The sequence below is a fragment of the Patagioenas fasciata genome, chromosome 24 (assembly GCF_037038585.1).
Source record: "Patagioenas fasciata isolate bPatFas1 chromosome 24, bPatFas1.hap1, whole genome shotgun sequence".
Taxonomy (NCBI): domain Eukaryota; kingdom Metazoa; phylum Chordata; class Aves; order Columbiformes; family Columbidae; genus Patagioenas; species Patagioenas fasciata.
In genome coordinates, this window is record NC_092543.1 from 3,105,856 (window position 1) to 3,128,248 (window position 22,393).

Below are 22,393 nucleotides of genomic sequence, written 5' to 3' on the forward strand. Positions count from 1 at the left end.
ACCACGCTTGGTTCTTGCTGCTGCTTTGCGTTCTGTGGTGTAAGAGCAGGACCTTTCGGCTGGGCGTTGGGAGAGGAGGCGTACGGCCTGTGTTCTGAATACAGAGTCATGGCTCAGCTTGGGTTTGTTTTCCCTTTTGCACCAGAAAACACGTGTCTGCCGAACCAGTACAGATGCTTCAATGGGAACTGCATCAACAGCATTTGGCAGTGTGACAACGACAATGACTGTGAGGACAAGAGCGATGAGAAGAACTGCCGTAAGTGTCCTGCGGTTGCATTTGCCTCTCCACTTTTAGACGTCTGCATTGCACCTGAGATGATGCATTTGCACCTGAGATGATGGTCTGTGCTGCCTTCATAGTCACAGAGAGCAAGAGCCACTCTGGGGGTGCAAATGGTCTCCTTGAGCACACATTCACATCTAAATTGAGGAATTGTGCCAATATTTCCCCCACAACCAGCTCAGTGCTAATGTCTAGAATTTGGTGGGACTGATGCCACTTCTCGTAGGAGGACACATGTTTGTCTCTGCTGAAATTGTCTTCTGAAGCTACTGGGGGCCATGGCCAGTGCTGAGGTAAAGAGTGCAGAGAGAAAGTGACTTTCTGACTTCATCGCACAGACATGGGCCTCTGGTTGAACCACTAAATCAAGGAGGTCACCTTTTCCAGTGGCATTAGGGACTGACACCGCATGCAGGAGGGGCAGATGTTACAAGGTTTTGCTGAGCCTGAAGGGTTTGGATTAGTGCACTGTGGTAAAAGACCTGTGTTTAAAGAAAGGAACTGGTGGAGAATCAAGCGTTCCTGGAGGGATGCTATTTATGCCCATTTTGTCCTGATAAAGAACTTATTTTCCTGCCAACACCAGTAAGCAGAGTTCCTAACAGTGACATTAAAATACAGGTAACTCAGTCTGCACTGACCCAAGCTCACAGAATGCTGTCTCTATCAGTTCCCTGCACTAAGTGCACGTGCTCAGGCAGCAGTAACTGTTGTCTAACCGTTGTCTAACTGTTGTCTAACCACAACCTCACCCTCCTCTTCCTCTCCATCACATTAAGCCACCACCGTGTGCGATGCTGAGAACCAGTTCCGCTGCCAGGGCTCGGGGACCTGCATCCCACTGTCCTACAAATGTGACCTGGAAGATGACTGCGGGGACAACAGCGATGAAAGTCACTGTGGTGAGAGCCCTCATGCACATCTCCTTCCCTGACCTCGTGAGAGGGTGGAGAGCCCAGCAGCATTGCAGGTGCTGCTCAGAGATACCGTAGGGCAGATGCACAGGAGGCGTGGGTTCACAGAATCCCAGAATGTGAGGGTTTGAAAGGGACCTGGAAAGCTCCTCCAGTGCAATCCCCCATGGAGCAGGAACACCCAGCTGAGGTTCCACAGGAAGGGGTCCAGGCGGGTTTGAATGTCTGCAGAGAAGGAGACTCCACAACCTCCCTAGGCAGCCTGGGCCAGGCTCTGACACCCTCACCCCCAACAAGCTGCTTCTCCTCTTGCAGTGGAACCTCCTGTGTTCCAGTTTGCACCCATTGCCCCTTGTCCTGTCACTGGGTGTCACCCAGAAGAGCCTGGCTCCATCCTCCTGACACTGCCCCTTTCCATATTGATCCCCAGGAATGAGTCCCCCCTCAGTCTCCTCTTCTCCAGCTCCAGAGCCCCAGCTCCCTCAGCCTTTCCTCACACGGGAGATGCTCCACTCCCTTCAGCATCTTGGTGGCTGCGCTGGACTCTCTCCAGCAGTTCCCTGTCCTTCTGGAGCTGAGGGGCCACAACTGGACACAATATTCCAGGTGTGGTCTCCCTAGGGCAGAGCAGAGGGGCAGGAGAACCTCTCTGACCTACTGACCACCCCTTTCTAACCCACCCCAGGTCCCATTGGCTTCCTGGCCACAAGGGCCCAGTGCTGGCTCATGGTCACCCTGCTGTCCCCAGGACCCCCAGGTCTCTTTCCCCTACACTGCTCTCCAACAGCTCATTCCCCAGCTTATACTGGAACCTGGGGTTGTTCCTGTCCAGATTCAAGACTCTACACTTGCCCTTGTTATATTGCATTAAGCCAAGAGGCTGGTAAACAGCAAGGTGGCAGCTCTTGATTGATCAGGTCTAGGGATGAGGCAGGAAAAGAGGCTTTCCAGACCAGTCTGCTTTGCGGGGTTGTGTGAGCTGTCACCTCTGAGATATCAGCTGCCTCTCCTCAGTCGATAGCCCCTGTAAATCTTTCCTCCTCCTGGCCCTGGCAGCACCTGAACTGCCTGTGCTTGTTTGCAGAGGCTCACCAGTGTAGAAGCGATGAATTCAGCTGCAGCTCCGGGATGTGCATTCGTCTTTCCTGGAAGTGTGACGGTGATAACGACTGCAGGGACTGGTCTGATGAGGTGAACTGCACTGGTAAGCGCTTTGACAGGATCAATAACCTTCTGTGGCTGTCAGTCCTGACAGTCACTCCTTAAAACCTTGAGGTGCTGTACAGACATCAGCCCATGTCTTGTGCCTCAGTTTCCCTGCCAGGCAGCCTCAACTGTCCTCAGCACCCCGTGTAAAACTGATGTTCCTTAGCAGTCTCCTGAGGATAACACCTAGATAGAGCCTTCTCCTCATTAGAAAAGCCAACACAGAACAATGTAAAAACAAACAAACACCCAGAGACCAACCAAACCAAAAACCTCAGTATTTGCATAAGAAGAGAGTTCTGAGAGTAGGCAGCGCTTCAGTATTCTGAGTGCGTGGCTATATGAGGAGGTTTAATTTATATTGGTACCACTTATCTCTCATATGAGTTTCTCCAGAGAGAATTAGTACAGGAAAGGAACCTACTTCAAAAAGCATATTGGGTCTGTAAAGCCTCGAGTTGAAATTATCTAAGAGGATCACCATTATTTGAGAAACATTTCATCTGACTCCACCGTCTGCAATTATTGCTCTTATCTAAAATAATTACATTTCACACTGAATACCTAATAGAATATTACTGACACAAGATTGTAGTATTTTGAAATATCTGCAAAGTGCATGTCACTCGCTAACCTAAAATTCAGTAGCGTGCGATTTAATTAAGTTGAACACAGCTTTTCTTCTCAATAACGACAAGTGCTTTCCTGGTTGAAGAGCGGTATTTGTCTCTAAAGTGACAACATAGCCCAGACTTAACTGAGATACCCCACTGGCAGATATTTTTGTAGACAGGAGAGGAGGAAAGCCAGAGCCCTCCTCCCTTGGAAACCCAAGGAGATTTGTATTTCTAATTTGCTTGGCAAGACAGAAGAGCCTTGCCTGCCTTAATTAAAGGCTGTCTCTGAGTCTGCTCTGCCCTGCACGTGGGACCGGGCTGCTCCACCAAGCGTTGCTTGCTGTGACGTTTCTTGTCATCTCTGGCAAGATGCCACCTCTATCACCTTTGCCCACATGAACTTTGGGACGGCTTGCTAGCCTCCATAAGCCACCCCTGAGGCAGGGCAGGCTGGTGAGCGAGTACGGCACAGGGAGAAAAAGCCCATGGAGTGAAACAGGGAGAATCACAGAATCCCAGAATGTGAGGGGTTGAAGGGCCCTGGAAAGCTCATCCAGTGCAATCCCCCATGGAGCAGGAACACCCAGCTGAGGTTCCACAGGAAGGGGTCCAGGCGGGTTTGAATGTCTGCAGAGAAGGAGACTCCACAACCTCCCTGGGCAGCCTGGGCCAGGCTCTGCCACCCTCACCCCCAACAAGTTGCTTCTCCTCTTGCAGTGGAACCTCCTGTGTTCCAGTTTGCACCCATTGCCCCTTGTCCTGTCACTGGGTGTCACCCAGAAGAGCCTGGCTCCATCCTCCTGACACTGCCCCTTTCCATATTGATCCCCAGGAATGAGTCCCCCCTCAGTCTCCTCTTCTCCAGCTCCAGAGCCCCAGCTCCCTCAGCCTTTCCTCACACGGGAGATGCTCCACTCCCTTCAGCATCTTGGTGGCTGCGCTGGACTCTCTGCAGCAGTTCCCTGTCCTTCTGGAGCTGAGAGGCCACAACTGGACACAATATTCCAGGTGTGGTCTCCCCAGGGCAGAGCAGAGGGGCAGGAGAACCTCTCTGACCTACTGACCACCCCCTTCTAACACACCCCAGGTACCATTGGCTTCCTGGCCACAAGGGCCCAGTGCTGGCTCATGCTCACCCTGCTGTCCCCAGGACCCCCAGCTCCCTTTCCCTACACTGTTCTCCAACAACTCGTTCCCCAGCTTATACTGGAACCTGGGGTTAGAACCTGAACTCCCAGCAACCTCTTGTCCCCGGGGCGATCGCTTTGCTCTGGAGCTGCGCTGGGACCTGCCATGGCAGAAACTTCTGGTGCAGGAGGTGGGAACAGGGGTGCATGGCCCAAGTCGGGGCACCCCACGCTCAGACGGTCCCCCCGCTCTGGTTCCAGCAGTATTCCACACCTGTGAGGCCTCCAGCTTCCAGTGCCAGAACGGCCACTGCATCCCGCAGCGTTGGGCCTGCGATGGCGACACCGACTGCCAGGACGGCTCCGACGAGGACCCCGCAAGCTGTGGTAATGTGCGATGCATACGGAGGGGGTTCTGCCATGGGGCGGGAGAGATCTCTATAAACTCACCAAGATGAACCTGCAGCAAACTCAGGGGGATGATTCCCACCCCTCCAAGAGCAGGCAGACGCTTGGAGAAGGCAGCTAGTGCCGTGCCAAGGCGTTTTGTAACCAAGTGAAGGCAGCTTTAAAATAAACCCGCATGACAGCCACCCGATTCTGAATTCCAGAAAAAAAGTGCAACGGCTTCCAGTGCCCGAACGGCACTTGCATCCCGACCAGCAAACACTGCGACGGCATCAACGACTGCGCCGACACCTCGGACGAGCAGCACTGTGGTGAGCAGCGGGGCCGTGGGGCTGACAGGGGCTGACAGGGGCTGACAGCCTTCACCGCCTGCCAGAGCCTGGCTGGCTGGGAGAAAAACCCTGCTCAGATAATGGGAAAGCCTTAGTTAGCATTCAGCAGCCCCCTGGGAAACAGGCTGCTCTGTATCAGCACAAGGCGCAGTGCACAGGGCTGTGATGGAAAGGGACGCTGCATTCAGGGAGGTGATAAAATCCTTCCCGACGCCTGTGCTGAGCTGCTTGTACCCCAGTGTGCTTTTAGTGCTGGGACAGAGCTCAAGCGATTTGGGTTGGGAACTTTCTGTAACTTCCTGAGATCCAGCCGGTGTGCTCACGTGTGTGCGGGTGACAGCAGGTGGCATTCCTGCTGCCGAGGATGGCAGAGGTGCCATCCCCTCCCTTCCTCACCTTATGTTTCTCCAGAGCCCCTCTGCACCCGCTACATGGATTTTGTGTGCAAGAACCGGCAGCAGTGCTTGTTTCACTCCATGGTGTGCGATGGCATCATCCAGTGTCAAGACGGATCAGATGAAGATGCCAACTATGCTGGCTGCTGTAAGTGTGATATTGTGCATCTTTGCAAAAGGAAGGTTGCATAGAGAATGCCACAGCAGAGGCACGGAGAGGAGAGTGCCTTCCCTGGGCTTCCAGAAAGCTGCCATGTCTCCTAAGAGCTAGCTCTGGACTGTAATACTCTGCTCATAAGTCTGTGATTGCCTCTGAGCGTGCCTCTTCCTCAATGACGAGCTTCCCTCGAGGCCCTGATCTTTACACCAAACCTCTGATGTCCCTCCGTGCCGCCCCTGCAGCCCAGGACCCCGAGTTCCACCGGACCTGCGACCAGTTCAGCTTCCAGTGCCAGAATGGCGTGTGCATCAGCCTGGTGTGGAAGTGCGATGGGATGGATGACTGTGGCGACTACTCCGACGAAGCAAACTGTGGTGAGCAGTACCTTGGGGTCTCTTGTTGCTGGACTTCCAGCCTCCTTTGCATCTCAGGAGCATACTGACTTCCTCATATTTTCTATAAGCATTCATACATACGTACGTATGCATGCACGTGTAGCATTCCACTTGCACATTGCGGAGTGTTTTGCAGTGAGATCCGTATCATTTTCCTCATATTGTAGGGAGGTAAACTGAAGCACGCTGAAAATCTGATATGGCTGGCACATCTTGTGCTTGACTAAGTCATATGTGACTGTGTTTACTCCACAGACTCTGAGCCCCAAGCAGACAGGCAGTTTTCAGCCAAACTCAATATTTACCACTGTTCCCTGGGTAGCTGTAGGAGCTGTACCCAGCCAGACGAAGCAGCTGTGTCTTCATTTCAGAGCTGCAGTGTTCGCTTCTCTGTTTTTGCCGTGCTCTGTCTGCATTTCGCTGTCATCTCTGGCTCTGGGATCATAGCACTCGGCTTACAGACGTAACAGTGGTGGCAACAGGCTGGTGAGGGCTGTGGGGAGCGGGGATGCTGGAGGAGATGGAACCATGCTCAGATATTCAGATAGCGCGATGCTCTCTGGGCCAGCCGTGGCGTGGCCTGAGATGCTGCCATGCTGAGCGCTGGTGAGATAACCTTGGGGCTCCCGGGACTCTCCTCTCCTTGGCAGAAAACCCGACAGAGGCCCCGAACTGCTCCCGGTATGACCAGTTCCAGTGTGGGAGCGGGCACTGCATCCCCAACCGGTGGAAGTGCGACGAGGAGAACGACTGCGGGGACTGGTCCGACGAGAAGGACTGCGAGGGTAAGGGCACCCAACTTCAGATTATTACTGTTAGAACATACTAGATTCCTGGGCGTCATTTTGTTACTTACTTGAAGAACACAGCAGCAACCGGTACGGGATGTAAGTGAAGAAGACAGGTATGTCTCCAAAAGGAAAAGTTGCTCAGGGTGTTCTTTTCCTGAGTTTTTAATAATAATCGCTCTTTTGCCTGGGGTGACTGCAGTGGCAGGTAATACAGAGTGGCTTGCCAGGGGTTCTACCGATATTTGCCGACAGCAAGGAAGTAGGACGATGGTTCAGGCTGTGGTGGGGAGCATCTTCCTCCCACTCTCCTCACAGTTTGGTTTCTCTGCACTGACTTCTCCCCATCTCTTCTCCTCTTTCGTGGCACTTTGTTCCCACAGTGCCTCCTTTGCCTATTCGATCAGTCCTAGCCTACAGTTCAGGACTTCCAGCCCCAGTCTCCTCATCCAGCCGAGCTGGGGCTGCGCTGTGCTAAGAAACACTCTCAGCATCACCCGCCTTTCCATAGGGCTGCTTGGGACAGCCTGCGCTCCAAAATTCCCCCGTGGGCTGCATGTGCGCTCTCATACATCTTTTTTATTCCATGTGTTTTAACATCCTTATTAGGAGCTGTGCAGTTACAACACAGACAAAGCTATTAGGCTTGTAATACCTTGCCTGCTCGCTACTTCCCTCTGCTGATAGTTGGGCACAGGCGCAGCTCACAGCCTCTCAGATGGGCTCTGCACGGTGTTTTCAGGTTCTCCGGTTCATCCCATCACCACATCGATGCCGCTGACGTGTTTGCCTAATCACTTCCATTGCAACAGCGGCGCCTGCATCACCAACAGCTGGGTCTGCGACGGCTACAAGGACTGCGCCGACGGCTCCGACGAGGAAGCCTGCCCCACTTCACGTGAGCTTTTCTCTTTCCTTCTTCTGCGGGATCACATCTACACGAATGCTTGGCTGCGCAGTCTCAGCGCCTGGCCAGATTATGGGGTTAAATCACACCGCGGTGCAAAAGCGTGAATTACTGCTGCTCAAACGTCACGTCTCGCACTGTGCAGGGCCACAGAGAGCGGGGCTGTAGGGTGGGTTTCCAGCTCACACTGATAATGAAGGTAAAAGGGAGGTTTTTTCTTGCTGTGCTCCTTGCCAAGCCTGCAAACCAGTTGCTTTTCCAGCAGTCGGGAGACACGATGGCTTAGGCGTCATCCCAGCACAAGCCACATACCTGCTAGATGGAAGGAGATTGCCATCTAGTGGATTCAGGACCTGGGGACAGGTTTTGGTCCCTGCTGGTGGCAGCGGCAGCCTGGCCATACCTCGGGTGGTTTCCTCACCGGCTGCTTTGTGCAGGACCCAACGTGACGGCCACTTCCCCGGCGCTCCCGGGACGCTGCAGCAGGTTCGAGTTCGAGTGCCAGCAGCTGCACAAGTGCATCCCCAACTGGAAGCGCTGCGACGGCCGGCGGGACTGCCAGGACGGCACGGACGAGAGGAGCTGCCGTAAGCGCGGGCAGGGGAGGGCGTCGCACCCGGCTCTTTCCCTTGGGAAGCTCATTGTGAGGACAGAGGAGCCACCGAGTGGTTTTATTGCTGGTGAAATCCATGCAGGAAATGCAGAATTACGGTAAAAAAGGGGATATAAGGCCAACCAACTAGTGCTCTTCCCGTTAGAAGTCCAGCTGTTGTTTTCACTGAAATATGCTCCAGATTCTTCTAATGCCACCATTAGAAGACACAGCCAGAATGAGACAGTCCTACAAATGACACACTCTGTCTGGGCTCCATCCCTGACGGGCAGCTGCCCCCTGCTTGTGAACTAGCACTGCACACAGCCCCGTGCTGCTGAGGGAACGTCCCTGCCTCGAGTCCTCAAACCTTTCTGCCTCTTTCAGCTACTCCCAGCACCCTGTCGTGCCCTAACGGTTATAAATGCGAGGACGGGGAGGCCTGCATTATGGTGAGTGAGCGGTGCGATGGATATCTGGACTGTTCCGACAGCAGCGATGAGAGAAACTGTACCGGTAAGCAGCAGCCCTCTCCCATTTCTCGTGTCCTGCTCTGTGTTAACAGCCAGAGGTGCTCTCCTCGATATGCGACCTTTCATTTCCAGCGTCCTAGACATCTCTGCCTCAATTCAGCTGTCCAAGTTACGTCCTCACCCATTTATAACCAGCTGGGACCAACTTCCCAGACAGTTTCTACACTGACAATTTGTCTTCCGGCAGAAAAGCAACTTTAGGATGCGTAGGAGCAATGCTGTCTATTTTACGTGGCCCACAAGTGAAGAAATAGTCTCTAGCTCTGTCCTCTGCAAGGTGACCCTGGGAGCCATGGCGTGTGCCCCACAGCCGTCACTGGTCCTCCCACGCTGGTTTTGGTGGCCCTGCGGAGGCAGGAGGGATGCGCGCCCAGATAACAGCGATCGATCGCGGTCTCTGGCCAGCTGAAAGATTCAGCTGCTTCCCTACAGAACTGCTCAGGGGGTTGGGCATCAATCAGGTCTTAGAAATTTAATTAAATATTGATTGGGAGAGGCTAGCGGGTTCAGGGGAGAGGGAGGGAGCTGCCAAGATTCATAGCTTGGCTGCTAGGCCAAGGGGAAACCGTCTCTTTTCCCTCGGCTGGCTTGTGTTGCCGTGCACGGATGCGCTCGTACACAACGAAAATGATGTTAAAGAGTATTTAATCAACAGCCACGCTTCATCTTTCCTTGGGGTAAAGGGAATGTTTGCATGATGCTGCATAAAGACAACCAAGATGTTTTGGGGAGAGCTAAATACACCAGGGGTTCCTGCTCTGGGCAGCCTGCTCTTCTCCACTGAAAACAGCTCTCTAAATCACATCTCTGCTTTGAGGAGTCCAAACGCTCCCTTACTGTTTCTACCTCCACACGTCGCTTGTGCTACAAACATCATTCCTGATTCTGTTCTGGGCCAAGGGCTTGTTTGCCTCCCATAGACTAACTTTTCCCATTGCCCGCTTAGATGACACAATCGTGTACAAAGTCCAGAACCTCCAGTGGACGGCTGATTTCTCTGGCGACATCACTCTGACGTGGGCTCGGCCAAAAAGGATGTCCTCGACCTCCTGTGTCTACAACATCTACTACAGGTACGCCACACGTCAGCCTGCATGACCCCTTGCTATTCATATCAAGTGGCAGAAGCGTGAGCACAGGTATCAGTACACCCATGTTTTATGGTGAAGAACCGTACAGAATCGGGTCTGAAAGACTGAGAGCTGTGAAATCTGTTTCTGCTTGGAAAAATCTTCTAATTGGTTGCAAAGAAGACTGAAAATAGCTGTACCTGGGGGGCATTTGTGGAGAGCTGTATTTTCTTCTTCCATGATTCTTTGCTCATTTGGTGAGCTGATTGTTTGCTATATTTGGTGGGGTTTTCAGCTCAGCTCTTTGTGGGACTGCTAACAATAAGAACAAAGTCAAGAAATAAGTTCTAGAAAACCTCAGAGGCCGGTGCTTATAAGTCAATGAGTTCAGTTTAGTTCAGGCTTTAAAAGAGCATCTTTTCAAACTGGTGGTGTGGCTTTACTGAGAAGGCAATTAAGCAGCAAGCTTTTAAAATACAGACAGGTGGTTTCAGCCTTTGGGACAAGCCGTGTCCCTCGTTGTTACTGAACGCCATCCTGACTGGAGGGTGTTCCTTCCTCGTGCAGAACGGTCGGAGAAAGCATTTGGAAGGTTTTGGAAACCCACAGCAAGAAAACAAACAGCGTTTTGAAGGTCCTCAAGCCCGACTGTACCTATCAGGTCAAAGTCCAAGTGCAGTGTCTCAGCCGAGTGTACAACACCAACGACTTCATCACCCTCCGGACGCCCGAAGGATGTAAGCAGATCTACTTGGTTGTATCGGTGACCTGATCGTGCCGCTCCGGCTTAGAAAACAGATGTGACTGTCACTAGCACCTCTGTTTCTCTCCCCAGTACCAGATGCTCCCTTGAACCTTCAGCTGTCCCTGAAGAAAGAAGCTGAGGGTGTTGTGATGGGCTGCTGGAGTCCCCCTGTAAATGCCCACGGCCTCATACGGGAATTCATTGTGAGTCCTCCTGGACCGAGTCCAGATCAGTGGTGGGACAGGGAAGGCTGCTCAGGACACCTTTGCGTAGTGGGGTGGGCCAGAAATAGGACATTTCATGGAGTAAATCAGAGAGCATCCTTGGGACAAGGAATGCTGTAGGTAGCAGCACAGCCCTCAAGTTCGTAATTTCATTTCTCTATCCCTTTGTAGACTTTCATACTTCTTTCTGCTGATGTTTTGACACAGACGGACCTGTCACTCCACGGTGTTGTTCCTCATCTCTTGTTTTGGTGCTCCTAGGTGGAATACAGCAGCAGTGGATCCAAGGAGTGGTCATCCCTTCGAACCACCAGGAACTACACTGAGATCAAGAACTTACAGCTCAACACGTTATACACTGTTAGAGTGAGTATTGTCAAAGCTCTGTCTATGCGTGCTCTCATTACTTTTCACTAGATGGTCTGAATCCTACATGGTCAAGTACTTGCTAAAAAAGCATCTTGTTAAAAATCTGCCCTTCAGAGTCAACCCAATTGGCGTTTGCGCTGCTAATATCTAATTCAAGGCCTGAATTAAGGCCCTTCCCTTGCTCCTTCTCCCAGAAGGCCGGACTGTATTACAACATCTGCATGACTAATCGCCCATTCCAATGTCACAGCAATTGCACCAGATCTGGGCCAGAGATAAATTGGGTCCTTGCTGCATCACAGGGAAAAGCTGGGAAATGCATGTATGTGGGAGAAGCTGGATAATTATAGACAGCACTAATAAGATCAGGAAATAATATCTGTGCAGTGAGCTCTGGGAGATACAGACTCTGCCATTGCTCATCTTTCCTGTGCTGCATGAGTTTGCGGGGAAATTTAAAAGGAGTGGGATAAACACCTCTCCACCCCCTGAAAATCACTGTTATTCTCCCAATCGCTTGGAGTGGGTCTGTCCTTCCTTGGTATTCCTTCCCATGTTAATCCGTTCCCAAATAATTCCTTGGAAATGGATTCACCAGCACTGCTCTTGCCTATGCTATGGCTGATAGAGTCCAAAGCTCCTTATCTTGATGGACTCCTCAGAAAGATCTCATAAGAGAGTGGCTATCTGCAAAAAAAGGATGCACCTCCCTCCTCTTAGATTCCTTTAATTGACTTAAAGTAGTCTGCTTTATCTCTATAATAAGCATTTTATTGCCAAGTAATTAAGGTATTGTTTGCTTCAAAGTCCTTTTCCCATGAGCTCTGCCACGTCCGTAACCTTGCTCTAACCTCGCTCTCTGTGTGCATTATACAACGTTGACGGCGTGTGTTTGTTCGTATTAACAACCCTCTTGTTTGAAAAGGTTGCTGCGGTAACTAGTCGAGGAGTGGGAAACTGGAGCGATTCCAAATCCATAACCACCATAAAAGGCAAAGGTAAATGTTGCTGCCTCAGTCAACTCAGACACCATAGTAAAAAGGCAAAGGTAAATGTTGCTGCTTCAGTCAACTCAGACACCATAATAAAAAGGCGGAATATAAGCCTGAAGTGTTAGCATAAGCATCTTAGGTCACGATGACGATGGTTTCTGCATCTTGTGTAGGTTAGACCACTAAAAAACCACTAAGACTCCCAGGAACGATCACAACATTACGGTCTGACAGTAGATAAACTCGAACAACACAGCGAATAATTTCTTTCTGATATGATTTTTTTAAAAAGCCTTTTGAAATCATTTGTATTCGTGCCAAGTTTCTCTTCTGATTCTACATTCCAATGTCACAATTGTCTGCTAATTTAGATAAAAGCGCATCCACGTTATGTTGACAAAGGGAGGAAGGAAAACACCGTGCTATGAAAATTGCAGGGTTTAGATAGTGTGAAGTACACGAATACCTGATGGTTAGAAAAACAGAGGGAGAAAGACCTGAAATAACTTTCTCTTCAGGTTTTGCGTGAGCTCCTGACCTCCCTCAGCAGTTCCAGAACCTGTTATCTGGGACCTGAGCTTGTCCCACTGAGTTCAGGAGTAAAATACCTGTGTCCCAGAGATGGTTTTCATAGTGAAATCCTCTATTTTACCTGTCCCCTCTCAAGAAGCATTTGTATTTCTTTGTGATGAGGTAACAGCTGTTTCTTCCCTCTCCTTCCAGTCATTCCTCCACCTGTCATACACGTTGAGAGCTACAGCGAGGACTCCATAAGTTTCAGCCTAAAAATGACTACTAATATCAAGGTAAGATTTTTACCTTTACTTCTGAAACTAAAATAAAGGATGGGATAGGCTGTCACCCACTTCACTATTGCAATTGGGTTTTGAAACTAGTTATTTCATGCAAAGTGATTTCTTACTACTCATCAACTGTCCCAGCTCTCCGAAGTAGGATGGGAAATACAAAGCAAAGACTTTGAGCACTGAATCCTTCCCCACGTGCAAAACCAGTTGAAGTGATAGTTGCTATTGTGTGCCCTCGCTGCTTGACAGGTCAGCGGTTACGTGGTGAATATCTACTGGACATTCGATACGCACCGGCAGGAAAAAAGGACTCTGGTCGTAGAAGGAGAAAAGTCCATCCAAAAAGGTACGTTCTGTGCAAAGCATAAGATTCTGCTCGGGTCAACACCAAATGGAGCGTTTTGTAGAAGGCTATAGGATATTTTAAATTTGTTTATGTATGTTTAAGAAAAACATCAGTCTTGAGAGGACAAACAGCAAATCCTTGGCCTCTCTGCTTAGGACTTGGAGTTTGAAGCGGATTTGGGATTTCTCCCCCAGAGCCAGCCTAGCCTTTTCTCATCACACAGGATTTGGTTTGTGCTTCCTTATCTACTCTGCAAAAGGTCAACAATTTGTTGGGCTTGTACGCAGTACATGTCCCTGTTAATCAGATTCCTTTCTTGTTTGGAAAAAACACTGGCGTGCAGAGTCTAGATACGGGAAAGCATCCTGATACAGAAAAGCATAGGTTGGTTAGATACCAGAGTCCCAGGTGTAAGGGAAATGAGTTGAAATGAATCAAAACACAAAGGAAAAGCAGCAGCTTCCCGTCTAAGACGGTTTGATGCAGTTTCCTAGTGCTCTCACCCTGCCCCTGCAGAGCTTTCCCTCACCTAACAGCGCACGTTTCTCTTCTTGCTCAGTGACAAATTTGACAGCGCACACCCCCTATGAAATTTCCGCCTGGGCTAAGACGGAGCTGGGTGACAGCCCCCTGGCTTTCGTCCATGTGGTGACTGGAGGGACAAGACCAGCGTCGCCAAGTCTCAAAGCCAGGGCCATCAACCAGACGGCGGTGGAGTGCAGCTGGACGGGACCGAGGAACGTCGTAAGGCATCGAGTCTCTTTTATCACCGGCCGGGATGGGTTGCCCTCAAAACACAAGCCCAGTCTTAAAACAGGGTTATTTGTTGGGATTGAATTACAAGACCTTGCAAATTTTATGCTCACAAAATGAGGGAAAGCTCTTGCTACCCCTTAGACACAAAGAAAACTGCCTTGTTTTCTACTCAGCCACTGAACCAGTGGAGAAGGGGCTGAAATAGAGATAATGTGATGCTGTAGTGGTCTTTCAGCTGAGTGATGTGTTATCAGAGCCGAGACCGGGATTTTAGAGTGAGGAGTGCAGATGCGGGTGCACAGACTGAACTTGAGCTTGGGAAGGAGGAAAAGGGTCTTCACATCATGTCCCTAGAAAGCGACAGACAGTGAAAGTCCGGGTGGGAGCTCTGGCCTGTGCCTAAATGAGGAAAGGCTGAGGGAGCTGGGGCTCTGGGGCTGGAGAAGAGGAGACTGAGGGGGGACTCATTCCTGGGGATCAATATGGAAAGGGGCAGTGTCAGGAGGATGGAGCCAGGCTCTTCTGGGTGACAACCAGTGACAGGACAAGGGGCAATGGGTGCAAACTGGAACACAGGAGGTTCCACTGCAAGAGGAGAAGCAACTTGTTGGGGGTGAGGGTGTCAGAGCCTGGCCCAGGCTGCCCAGGGAGGTTGTGGAGTCTCCTTCTCTGCAGACATTCAAACCCGCCTGGACCCCTTCCTGTGGAACCTCAGCTGGGTGTTCCTGCTCCATGGGGGATTGCACTGGATGAGCTTTCCAGGGCCCTTCAACCCCTGACATTGATTCTATGATTCTGTGAAAATCTGAGTTGTTCTCTGCCTCCGCAGGTCTATGGTGTCTTCTATGCCACATCCTTCCTAGAGCTGTACAGAAGTCCTCACAACACCACCACGGCCTCCCACAACATCACTGTGATCGTGCAGCGGGACGAGCAGTACCTGTTTCTGGTGGGCTCCTTCTGCTACCCGCACTGCAGGCTGTGCCTGGTTGCCCATGTGTCCAAGCATGGCATTAACGGCTCTGTCATCCCTTCAAGGTCCGTGTGATGTCTCCGTACCAAGGGCCGCCATCTGACTACGTTGTGGTGAAGATGATCCCCGACAACCGGCTTCCCCCTCGGCACCTCCACTCGGTGCACACTGGAAAGACGTTCGCCGTCATTAAGTGGGAATCGCCCTACGATTCGCCTGACCAGGACATGGTAATTGCCTTGCAGTGCCTTCTGTCCCTTTGCACCAAAGCCCTGGCTCAGTGACAGATCCCTGCCCTGCTGCTGCTAGAGAACCAACCCTGAGATCAGGTCTACCCTCCGTCATTAAATGCTGACGCCTCTGGGACCTGTGTTTCCTCTCTTTACATTAGCTGAGGCCTGCAGCATTCACACTGCGGTTAAAAAGAGTCAGGTCTGGGATATCTGTTGCTGACAGAGTCTAAAAGCAAACATGGGCATGTGCTAGAACACCTTTCTGGCTTCCACTTTGCGTGACCCCAACAAAGCCCAGTTCTGTTTTCTGGCACGTCCGGTCAGGTCTCGCTCTGTTGAAGAGGAGTCATTTTCTCAGCAAGTTTTCCTCTCCTATCACGGTCCAGAGCCTTTAACAGCAAAGGTTTAAAGGTAGAAATCTTCCCGGCAAAACTGGAAATTTTGACAGGGCGGGAGTTTGCGTTGCATCCCTTTGACTCATTAAGAAATACAACCTGAGATTTTCCTATTCCATAACTGCGTTTTCTGGATCTGTAAATGCTGATCTCGGGCAGGGATCCAGCTAGTCCAGCAAGAGGCTTGAAATCTTACTTCCCAGGCTTTCCATAGAGTGCAGGCACAGTTAAATGCACATTTTGCCCCCCTGTATAATGTCCTACCGTTTTATGAGATTGCTGGCAACTCTGCAGGCCGGTAAGACCTTTCACTGTTTGTGCCTTTCCTCCCTCCCTCCAGTTATACGCTGTCGCCGTTAAAGACTTAGTCAGAAAAACAGATAAAATCTACAAAGTGAAAACCCGCAACAGCACGGTGGAGTACACCATAAAGAAACTCGAACCGGGAGGCAAATACCACGTGGTTGTTCAACTGGGGAATATGAGCAAAGAAGCCAGCTTGAAGATCAACGCAGGTGAAGGGGAGAGCGCTGCGGGGTGGGCGGCGGGGCGGTGTCCGCTAGAGGGAATCCAGCGCCCATCCCATGCACCGTCCATCCCAGCCCTGCGCTGCTTGGAGGCTGCAGAAATGTTTCTGCATCGCTTGGTCCTCTCCCACAGCCAAAATCCTATTCTGAAAGGCCTCCCTGCACCTCCCAGGAAAGGCAATTAAGCCCCCCAAAGCCTCTCCAATGATACCCAGGGGATTTTTCTCCTGTCCAGGTGGAGATGGGAAAGACACCTCTTTGGCTGTGAAATACCATTACGGTCCTGCCGTAAAAAACCCACTGAAAATCTCCAACCAGATCACTTGCCACAGTATCCTCTCCTCCAGTACAGCCCCTTTCTAAGCGGAATATTGTGCTGATCCCTAGAAATTACTGATTTCTGAAGTTGCTCCCATTGCTGTTTCTCAGCCATCAGTGACAAAACTTAACATGCCTGTCGTGTTTTCTTATCCGCAGTTCCACTGTCTGCGCCAGACGCCTTAAAAATTATAACAGAAAACGACCATATTCTGCTTTTTTGGAAGAGTTTGGCGTTAAAGGAAAGTAATTTCAATGAAAGCCGGGTGAGTTGTGCTGTCCCTCCTGTCCTTTTCAGAAAAACCTAGAGCAGAGTCACCGCAAGGCTCCTTTGATAGACTCTTCAAAATACACCAGTACGCTCTGCTCCCCTGAGTGTCCTTGATGGGCCCTCGACACAGCGCTCACTTTAATTCCTATCACAGCTAGGGCACTATACTTGATAGATCCAATCAGTCACCTTTTAGGAACATAATTATCCTCTTGTGAAAGGTCAGCTGTCTCGTGTGAAAGGACTGGGAACAGGACGCTGCCCCACGGTGCCGGGAGGCACGTCGGTGGCATCTGAGAATTGCCGTTATTTAGACTTGGGTAGAAAATCTGTGACGTGCTCTGTCAGGGCACGGGCAGGTGGAAAACTATGCCAAAAATGCTGTCGCTGTTACTGGACTGTGTTTTGGGTGTTCTCGGGGGATGCTAAGAATAGAGTGAACCAGACAGAGCGAAATCTTCTCTCCTCCCCAAACCGGCCAAGGTCACTGCACACAGATGCCTGGAGGAGGCTCCACATTGCTCTGTCTCCCTGCAGATAGCACAACACAATGCATCAAAGCTAAGTTCAGGAGCAAAAACAAGTTTCAAAGCCCCATCAGAAGGAGCAAACCCGACCTCTGCAGGGGAGTAATTTGGGGTTTGTGTCTTTGTTTTCACGACTCTCAGGGCTACGAGATTCATATGTTTGACAGCTTGATGAACATGACGGCTTATCTTGGCAACACCACGGAAAACTTCTTCAAAGTTTCCAACCTGAAGATAGGCCACAACTATTCGTTCACCGTTCAGGCCAGGTGCCTGTACAGCGGGCAGATGTGCGGTGAACCGGCCACGCTTCTCTACGATGAGCTAGGAACTGGTAAGTCCTGGCATTTTCACCATCCTCCTTAACAAATACTAAAAAAAGCCTCGCAAGCTCACTAGAAAAATATACTATAGTTGTGCGGCCATCCAGAGACATGGACAGGCTGGAGAGGTGGGCAGGGAAAAATTTAATGAAATATACAAGGGAAAGTGTAGAGGCTTGAATGTGGGCAGGAACAACCCCAGGTTCCAGTGTAAGTTGGGGAATGAGCTATTAGAGAGCAGTGTAGGGAAAGGGAGCTGGGGGTCCTGGGGACAGCAGGGTGACCATGAGCCAGCACTGGGCCCTTGTGGCCAGGAAGCCAATGGGACCTGGGGTGGGTTAGAAGGGGGTGGTCAGTAGGTCAGAGAGGTTCTCCTGCCCCTCTGCTCTGCCCTGGGGAGACCACACCTGGAATATTGTGTCCAGTTGTGGCCCCTCAGCTCCAGAAGGACAGGGAACTGCTGCAGAGAGTCCAGCGCAGCCACCAAGATGCTGAAGGGAGTGGAGCATCTCCCGTGTGAGGAAAGGCTGAGGGAGCTGGGGCTCTGGAGCTGGAGAAGGGGAGACTGAGGGGGGACTCATTCCTGGGGATCAATATGGAAAGGGGCAGTGTCAGGAGTGTCTGTGATTCTGTAATGGCATTTATCTCCTCATCTTAGGGGAAGGCTCCTCTGCACTGGCAGCCAGCAGATCCACCGACGTGGCTGCCATCGTGGTGCCCGTGCTGTTCCTGCTGCTGGTGATGCTGGGGATCGGTTTCGTGGTGCTATACGTGAGGCACCGGCGACTCCAGAACAGCTTCACCGCCTTCGCCAACAGCCACTACAGCTCCCGCCTGGGTTCGGCCATATTCTCCTCGGGAGATGATTTAGGTACGTAGCCCTCAGTTTCATACGCAGGAGCTGAAATCAGTGCAAGACCTAAACTCTCCATTGTGCTTTGGGCCACCTTTGGTGTTAAAACCTGTGCATTTGATCCTGTTCTAAGAGTACAAAGGTAGTCTGGGATAGATGTTTTTAGTAGCTTGGCTTGAACCACTTCCTCTAACACACACCAGTTAAAATGTGGACATAGCAGATATAACAAACAGGTGATAGAGCACAGAATTGCACAGAATTACAGAATACAAGGGGTTGAAGGGCCCTGGAAAGCTCATCCAGTGCAATCCCCCATGGAGCAGGAACACCCAGCTGAGGTTCCACAGGAAGGGGTCCAGGCGGGTTTGAATGTCTGCAGAGAAGGAGACTCCACAACCTCCCTGGGCAGCCTGGGCCAGGCTCTGCCACCCTCACCCCCAACAAGTTGCTTCTCCTCTTGCAGTGGAACCTCCTGTGTTCCAGTTTGTTTGGAGGAGGAGAACAAGGGAGTGACCCCCAAGCTGCCTCAAAATGGCGGCACCAGAATCACCTCAGGGCTCAAAATGGTGGCACCAGAATCACCTTGGGGCTCAAAACAGCGGCCCCAGGGGAACCAGTTTTGGGCTTTTTTGGCCTTGATACAAGACTCTACACTTGTCCTTGTTCTATTTCATTACATTTCTCCCTGCCCAGCTCTCCAGCCTGTCCAGGTCTCTGATGGCAGCACAGCTTCCAGTGTCACCACTCCTCCCAGTTCGGTGTCACCAGTACAAGCAATGCCACAACATCCCGGTTTTGAGGGCAGTTTGTGGCCACCTTCACAAGCCAATTTACTTGTGTGTTTTGTGAAACACGTAACAGAGCTCTGTGTTTATTTTTCAGGAGATGAGGATGACGAAGCCCCGATGATAACTGGATTTTCAGATGATGTCCCCATGGTCATCGCATGAAGCGCGTTTCTGACTGTACAAACCAAATGGTGTAAATATTTTATTTGATAAAAATAGTTGATTGTTTATTTTAAAAATGCACTTTGAGTTGCAATATGTTATTTTTATATGGGCCAAAAACAATTTAAAAAATACACTTTGTAGTAATCAACTGTGAATTGCAGACTAGGTTGGTTTAGTAACAAATTGCTTTGATTTAACATTGATTTAGTCTTACAAGGCTATGCTTGCTGGGCATGCTTTTAAGTCTGTGAGATATTTTCCGTTGACTAAATTGGCTACTCATTTTATTTTTCTAAGACAATAATAAATTTATTTTAAAAAATTTCAGGAGATTATATATGTAGAGAGAGAGATAAGTAATATAGTCCCTGAAGGTTTTGCTTCTACTTTAAAAAAAAAAAATCCTTTGTACTTTGTTTTATATGAAAGTATTTTTGTTGTGTTAATTTATTGGGAAATCTGCTTGAGAACGGATTTCCAGCGTCGTCAGACATTGTACACATTATTGTGTAGAACATGTGCCACTTTATCTTGCAAGGCAGTAGCATCTTGGCATCCCCATCATTGTTCTTGCCATAATAAACCCCCTTATTTTTACATCTATTTCCCCCCAACCCCAGAGCGACGACACGAGCGGGTGTTCCCGGGTCACGCCTGTCCGGGCTCTATATATGCAAAGCCTCGCACCACTGAAATACAGCACACTGTCTCATCACACCGTTTCCTTGGTTTAAACCCAAAGTATTTTTGCTGTGTAAAGTAAGTTCTAATTGCAGTCTTCCTACAGATGAACTGAGAGGCCAACTATGTTTTGATACATGATTGATCCATTTAATTTCACATACAGAATATGTATAAAAAGTTGAAATGCTGTATGGTTTGATACTCTATAGAAATACTAACTCTATTTTCAATTACTAGTGTTCTCATTCCCGGTGACAGTTTTTTCCCCCAAAGCTGGGACCAAACTTTATTCAGATTTTTATAAGTAGCAGCAAGCTTGCGGAGTTGCATTATTTTGATCTTCTTAGTGGGTCAGGTGCTGTTCAGGGCTAAAAATGTTGAGTGAATCAACCCAGCATGTATAGATGAATTTGTCTAGAATTACCGCTACATAGAGAGACCAGAATCTGACCCAGAGGCTAAACTATTCCGAAGATTCAAATCTAAAGATTTGATACAGGAAAGCAAGCCTGAAACCAGAGGTTTGAGCATTGAACCCCCTCCTTATTAAGCAAAGCAACTTCACAGGGCTAGTGTGTTTTATACAGAGAGAAGTCTAAGCCCCACGTGGGGACTGAGCAGGACAGATGCAGTTCTGGGTAAATTGTATATTTTTATGTACTTTTGAAGCACGGAATCTTGTTCCCACGGGGCGGGAGGGCTCTGGTGTAAATACGGTACGTGGATGTGGATGCGTAGTTTCGTTCTGGTTTCGTTTCAGTAGCCTTATGCAATGTGACGTGACTCTTGACCCTAACTTTTGGGAAGAGACGTGGGTTTACCTCATAGCAACCCAGTGAAACCTTTGGAACTCTCATTTTCCGAAACAACTTTAAAGTCTCTTTCAAATGGACTTCAGAAGGGAAATGGGGCAATTTAGTTTCTCTTGGGCTCAGAAAGCACCTTCATTACTGGAACTAACTCTAACGTCTATAATTAATCCTCCAAACAGGCAGCAGGCTACAAACAGCCAGTCTAATGAGTTTTCTAGAGGTAGCGTCAATGTCTAAGCTGGTTCCTTAAGTGAAGTTTAATAGTATACCATTCAAATTGCTACCCTGTGTCATTTTGTTTTCATTCACTGATTTCTGCTATGTTATTATTGCACAATTTTGAAGGAATTTTTGTCTGTCATTTTTTTCCCCCCCCCACTTAATGGTAATAATAAAAATGGACTGGGTAAACAAACCTATTTCTGGTTTCTACAATTATTATCTGGCCTCGGTGTGTCTAGTGCAATAAAAAGGAGACTTTTTCCTGAACCGGATTTGGGTTTTATTTTACGTCGGACAAGCATGTTGTACAACCTCCCAGGATGATCTGAAGCAGGCGAATCAAGCTTTTCTGCAGCAGGAGCAGCAGGACGGTACCGCTCGCATTGGTAATGCAGTCACGTATCTGGCTGGTTCGCAGTCAAGGGCAGCACCAGTCAGTAAGAAACACCCTCAGACAGCACTCCGAGCCTTCCCGAGCTTCCCCTCCATGTTTGCCATTCACATCAGACATTATTTCCCTGCTTAAAACCCCATTTCCACAACAACCCCGTTCCCGTGCTGCGTGGAGCGATCGCACCGTTCGCCTCTTGCTGTTTAAAATCCCGTGTGTGCGAGTACACCTGACAATGCGAGCGGCGTTGCTGGTAATGAGCAGGCAGCAGTCTCTTCACACATTCCTCATTTTTCAGCCTACATAATTGGCAAGGAACATGTGAGCCGGGTGGACATAATTGAGGCACGCAAGCATCTTAAGTGTTGCACTTCATTAATGTTTAGCTTAAGGCAACATTAACAAACAGCCATTCCTTCCTCCCTGTTGCCCGTTTCTTCGTGAATGAAGCCGGTTTTTCACTGTTGTTGCAGACATAGGTTGCTCCCCCAGGAGGTGCACGTTACACCTCATTCCTCTGCACCTACTTTCTGCTAAAGTAGTCAACGTGACTCTTGAGCTTTATCGATACAATAACGAATAACGGTATCTTAAATATTGCTGAGCATGTCTGCAGTTCTCAAATGAATCTCCCAGCTTTGCTCATTAGGTGACTTTGTTTTCTCTTTGAGACCCTGGTTGCCTCCTGTTTTACGTCTCAATGTGAGCATGCCGGGTGCCTTTTCCCCACTGCTTTCACGGAATCACAGAATCAACGTCAGGAATTGGAAGGGCCCTGGAAAGCTCATCCAGTGCAATCCCCCATGGAGCAGGAACACCCAGCTGAGGTTCCACAGGAAGGGGTCCAGGCGGGTTTGAATGTCTGCAGAGAAGGAGACTCCACAGCCTCCCTGGGCAGCCTGGGCCAGGCTCTGACACCCTCACCCCAACAAGTTGCTTC

The 22,393-nt window shown here is 49.8% G+C and overlaps 1 protein-coding gene across 3 annotated transcripts in view; it reads left to right on the top strand.

Annotated features, from left to right (window-relative positions):
• The window catches only part of SORL1 (sortilin related receptor 1), a 43,821-nt gene extending 22,562 nt beyond the window's left edge, over nt 1-21,259 (top strand). Inside the window, exons 23-49 of one of the 3 annotated variants that reach the window (XM_065855629.2) lie at nt 146-259; nt 1,066-1,188; nt 2,285-2,404; nt 4,412-4,537; nt 4,762-4,869; nt 5,302-5,433; nt 5,688-5,819; nt 6,491-6,625; nt 7,371-7,526; nt 7,973-8,122; nt 8,515-8,643; nt 9,607-9,733; nt 10,298-10,467; nt 10,566-10,678; nt 10,961-11,065; nt 11,994-12,066; nt 12,784-12,866; nt 13,116-13,212; nt 13,772-13,956; nt 14,798-14,917; nt 15,007-15,171; nt 15,910-16,084; nt 16,574-16,680; nt 17,354-17,546; nt 18,194-18,406; nt 19,274-19,370; nt 19,965-21,259. In XM_065855629.2, coding sequence (XP_065711701.1) covers nt 146-259; nt 1,066-1,188; nt 2,285-2,404; nt 4,412-4,537; nt 4,762-4,869; nt 5,302-5,433; nt 5,688-5,819; nt 6,491-6,625; nt 7,371-7,526; nt 7,973-8,122; nt 8,515-8,643; nt 9,607-9,733; nt 10,298-10,467; nt 10,566-10,678; nt 10,961-11,065; nt 11,994-12,066; nt 12,784-12,866; nt 13,116-13,212; nt 13,772-13,956; nt 14,798-14,917; nt 15,007-15,171; nt 15,910-16,084; nt 16,574-16,680; nt 17,354-17,546; nt 18,194-18,406; nt 19,274-19,341 — 3,419 coding nt within the window. In that variant the 3' untranslated portion in view covers nt 19,342-19,370; nt 19,965-21,259. Of the gene's footprint in view, nt 1-145; nt 260-1,065; nt 1,189-2,284; nt 2,405-4,411; nt 4,538-4,761; nt 4,870-5,301; nt 5,434-5,687; nt 5,820-6,490; nt 6,626-7,370; nt 7,527-7,972; nt 8,123-8,514; nt 8,644-9,606; nt 9,734-10,297; nt 10,468-10,565; nt 10,679-10,960; nt 11,066-11,993; nt 12,067-12,783; nt 12,867-13,115; nt 13,213-13,771; nt 13,957-14,797; nt 14,918-15,006; nt 15,172-15,909; nt 16,085-16,573; nt 16,681-17,353; nt 17,547-18,193; nt 18,407-19,273 lie in introns of all 3 variants that reach the window. The other 2 variants (XM_065855628.2, XM_065855631.2) reach the window with 2 other exon arrangements.
• Nucleotides 21,260-22,393: the final 1,134 nt, after the last annotated feature.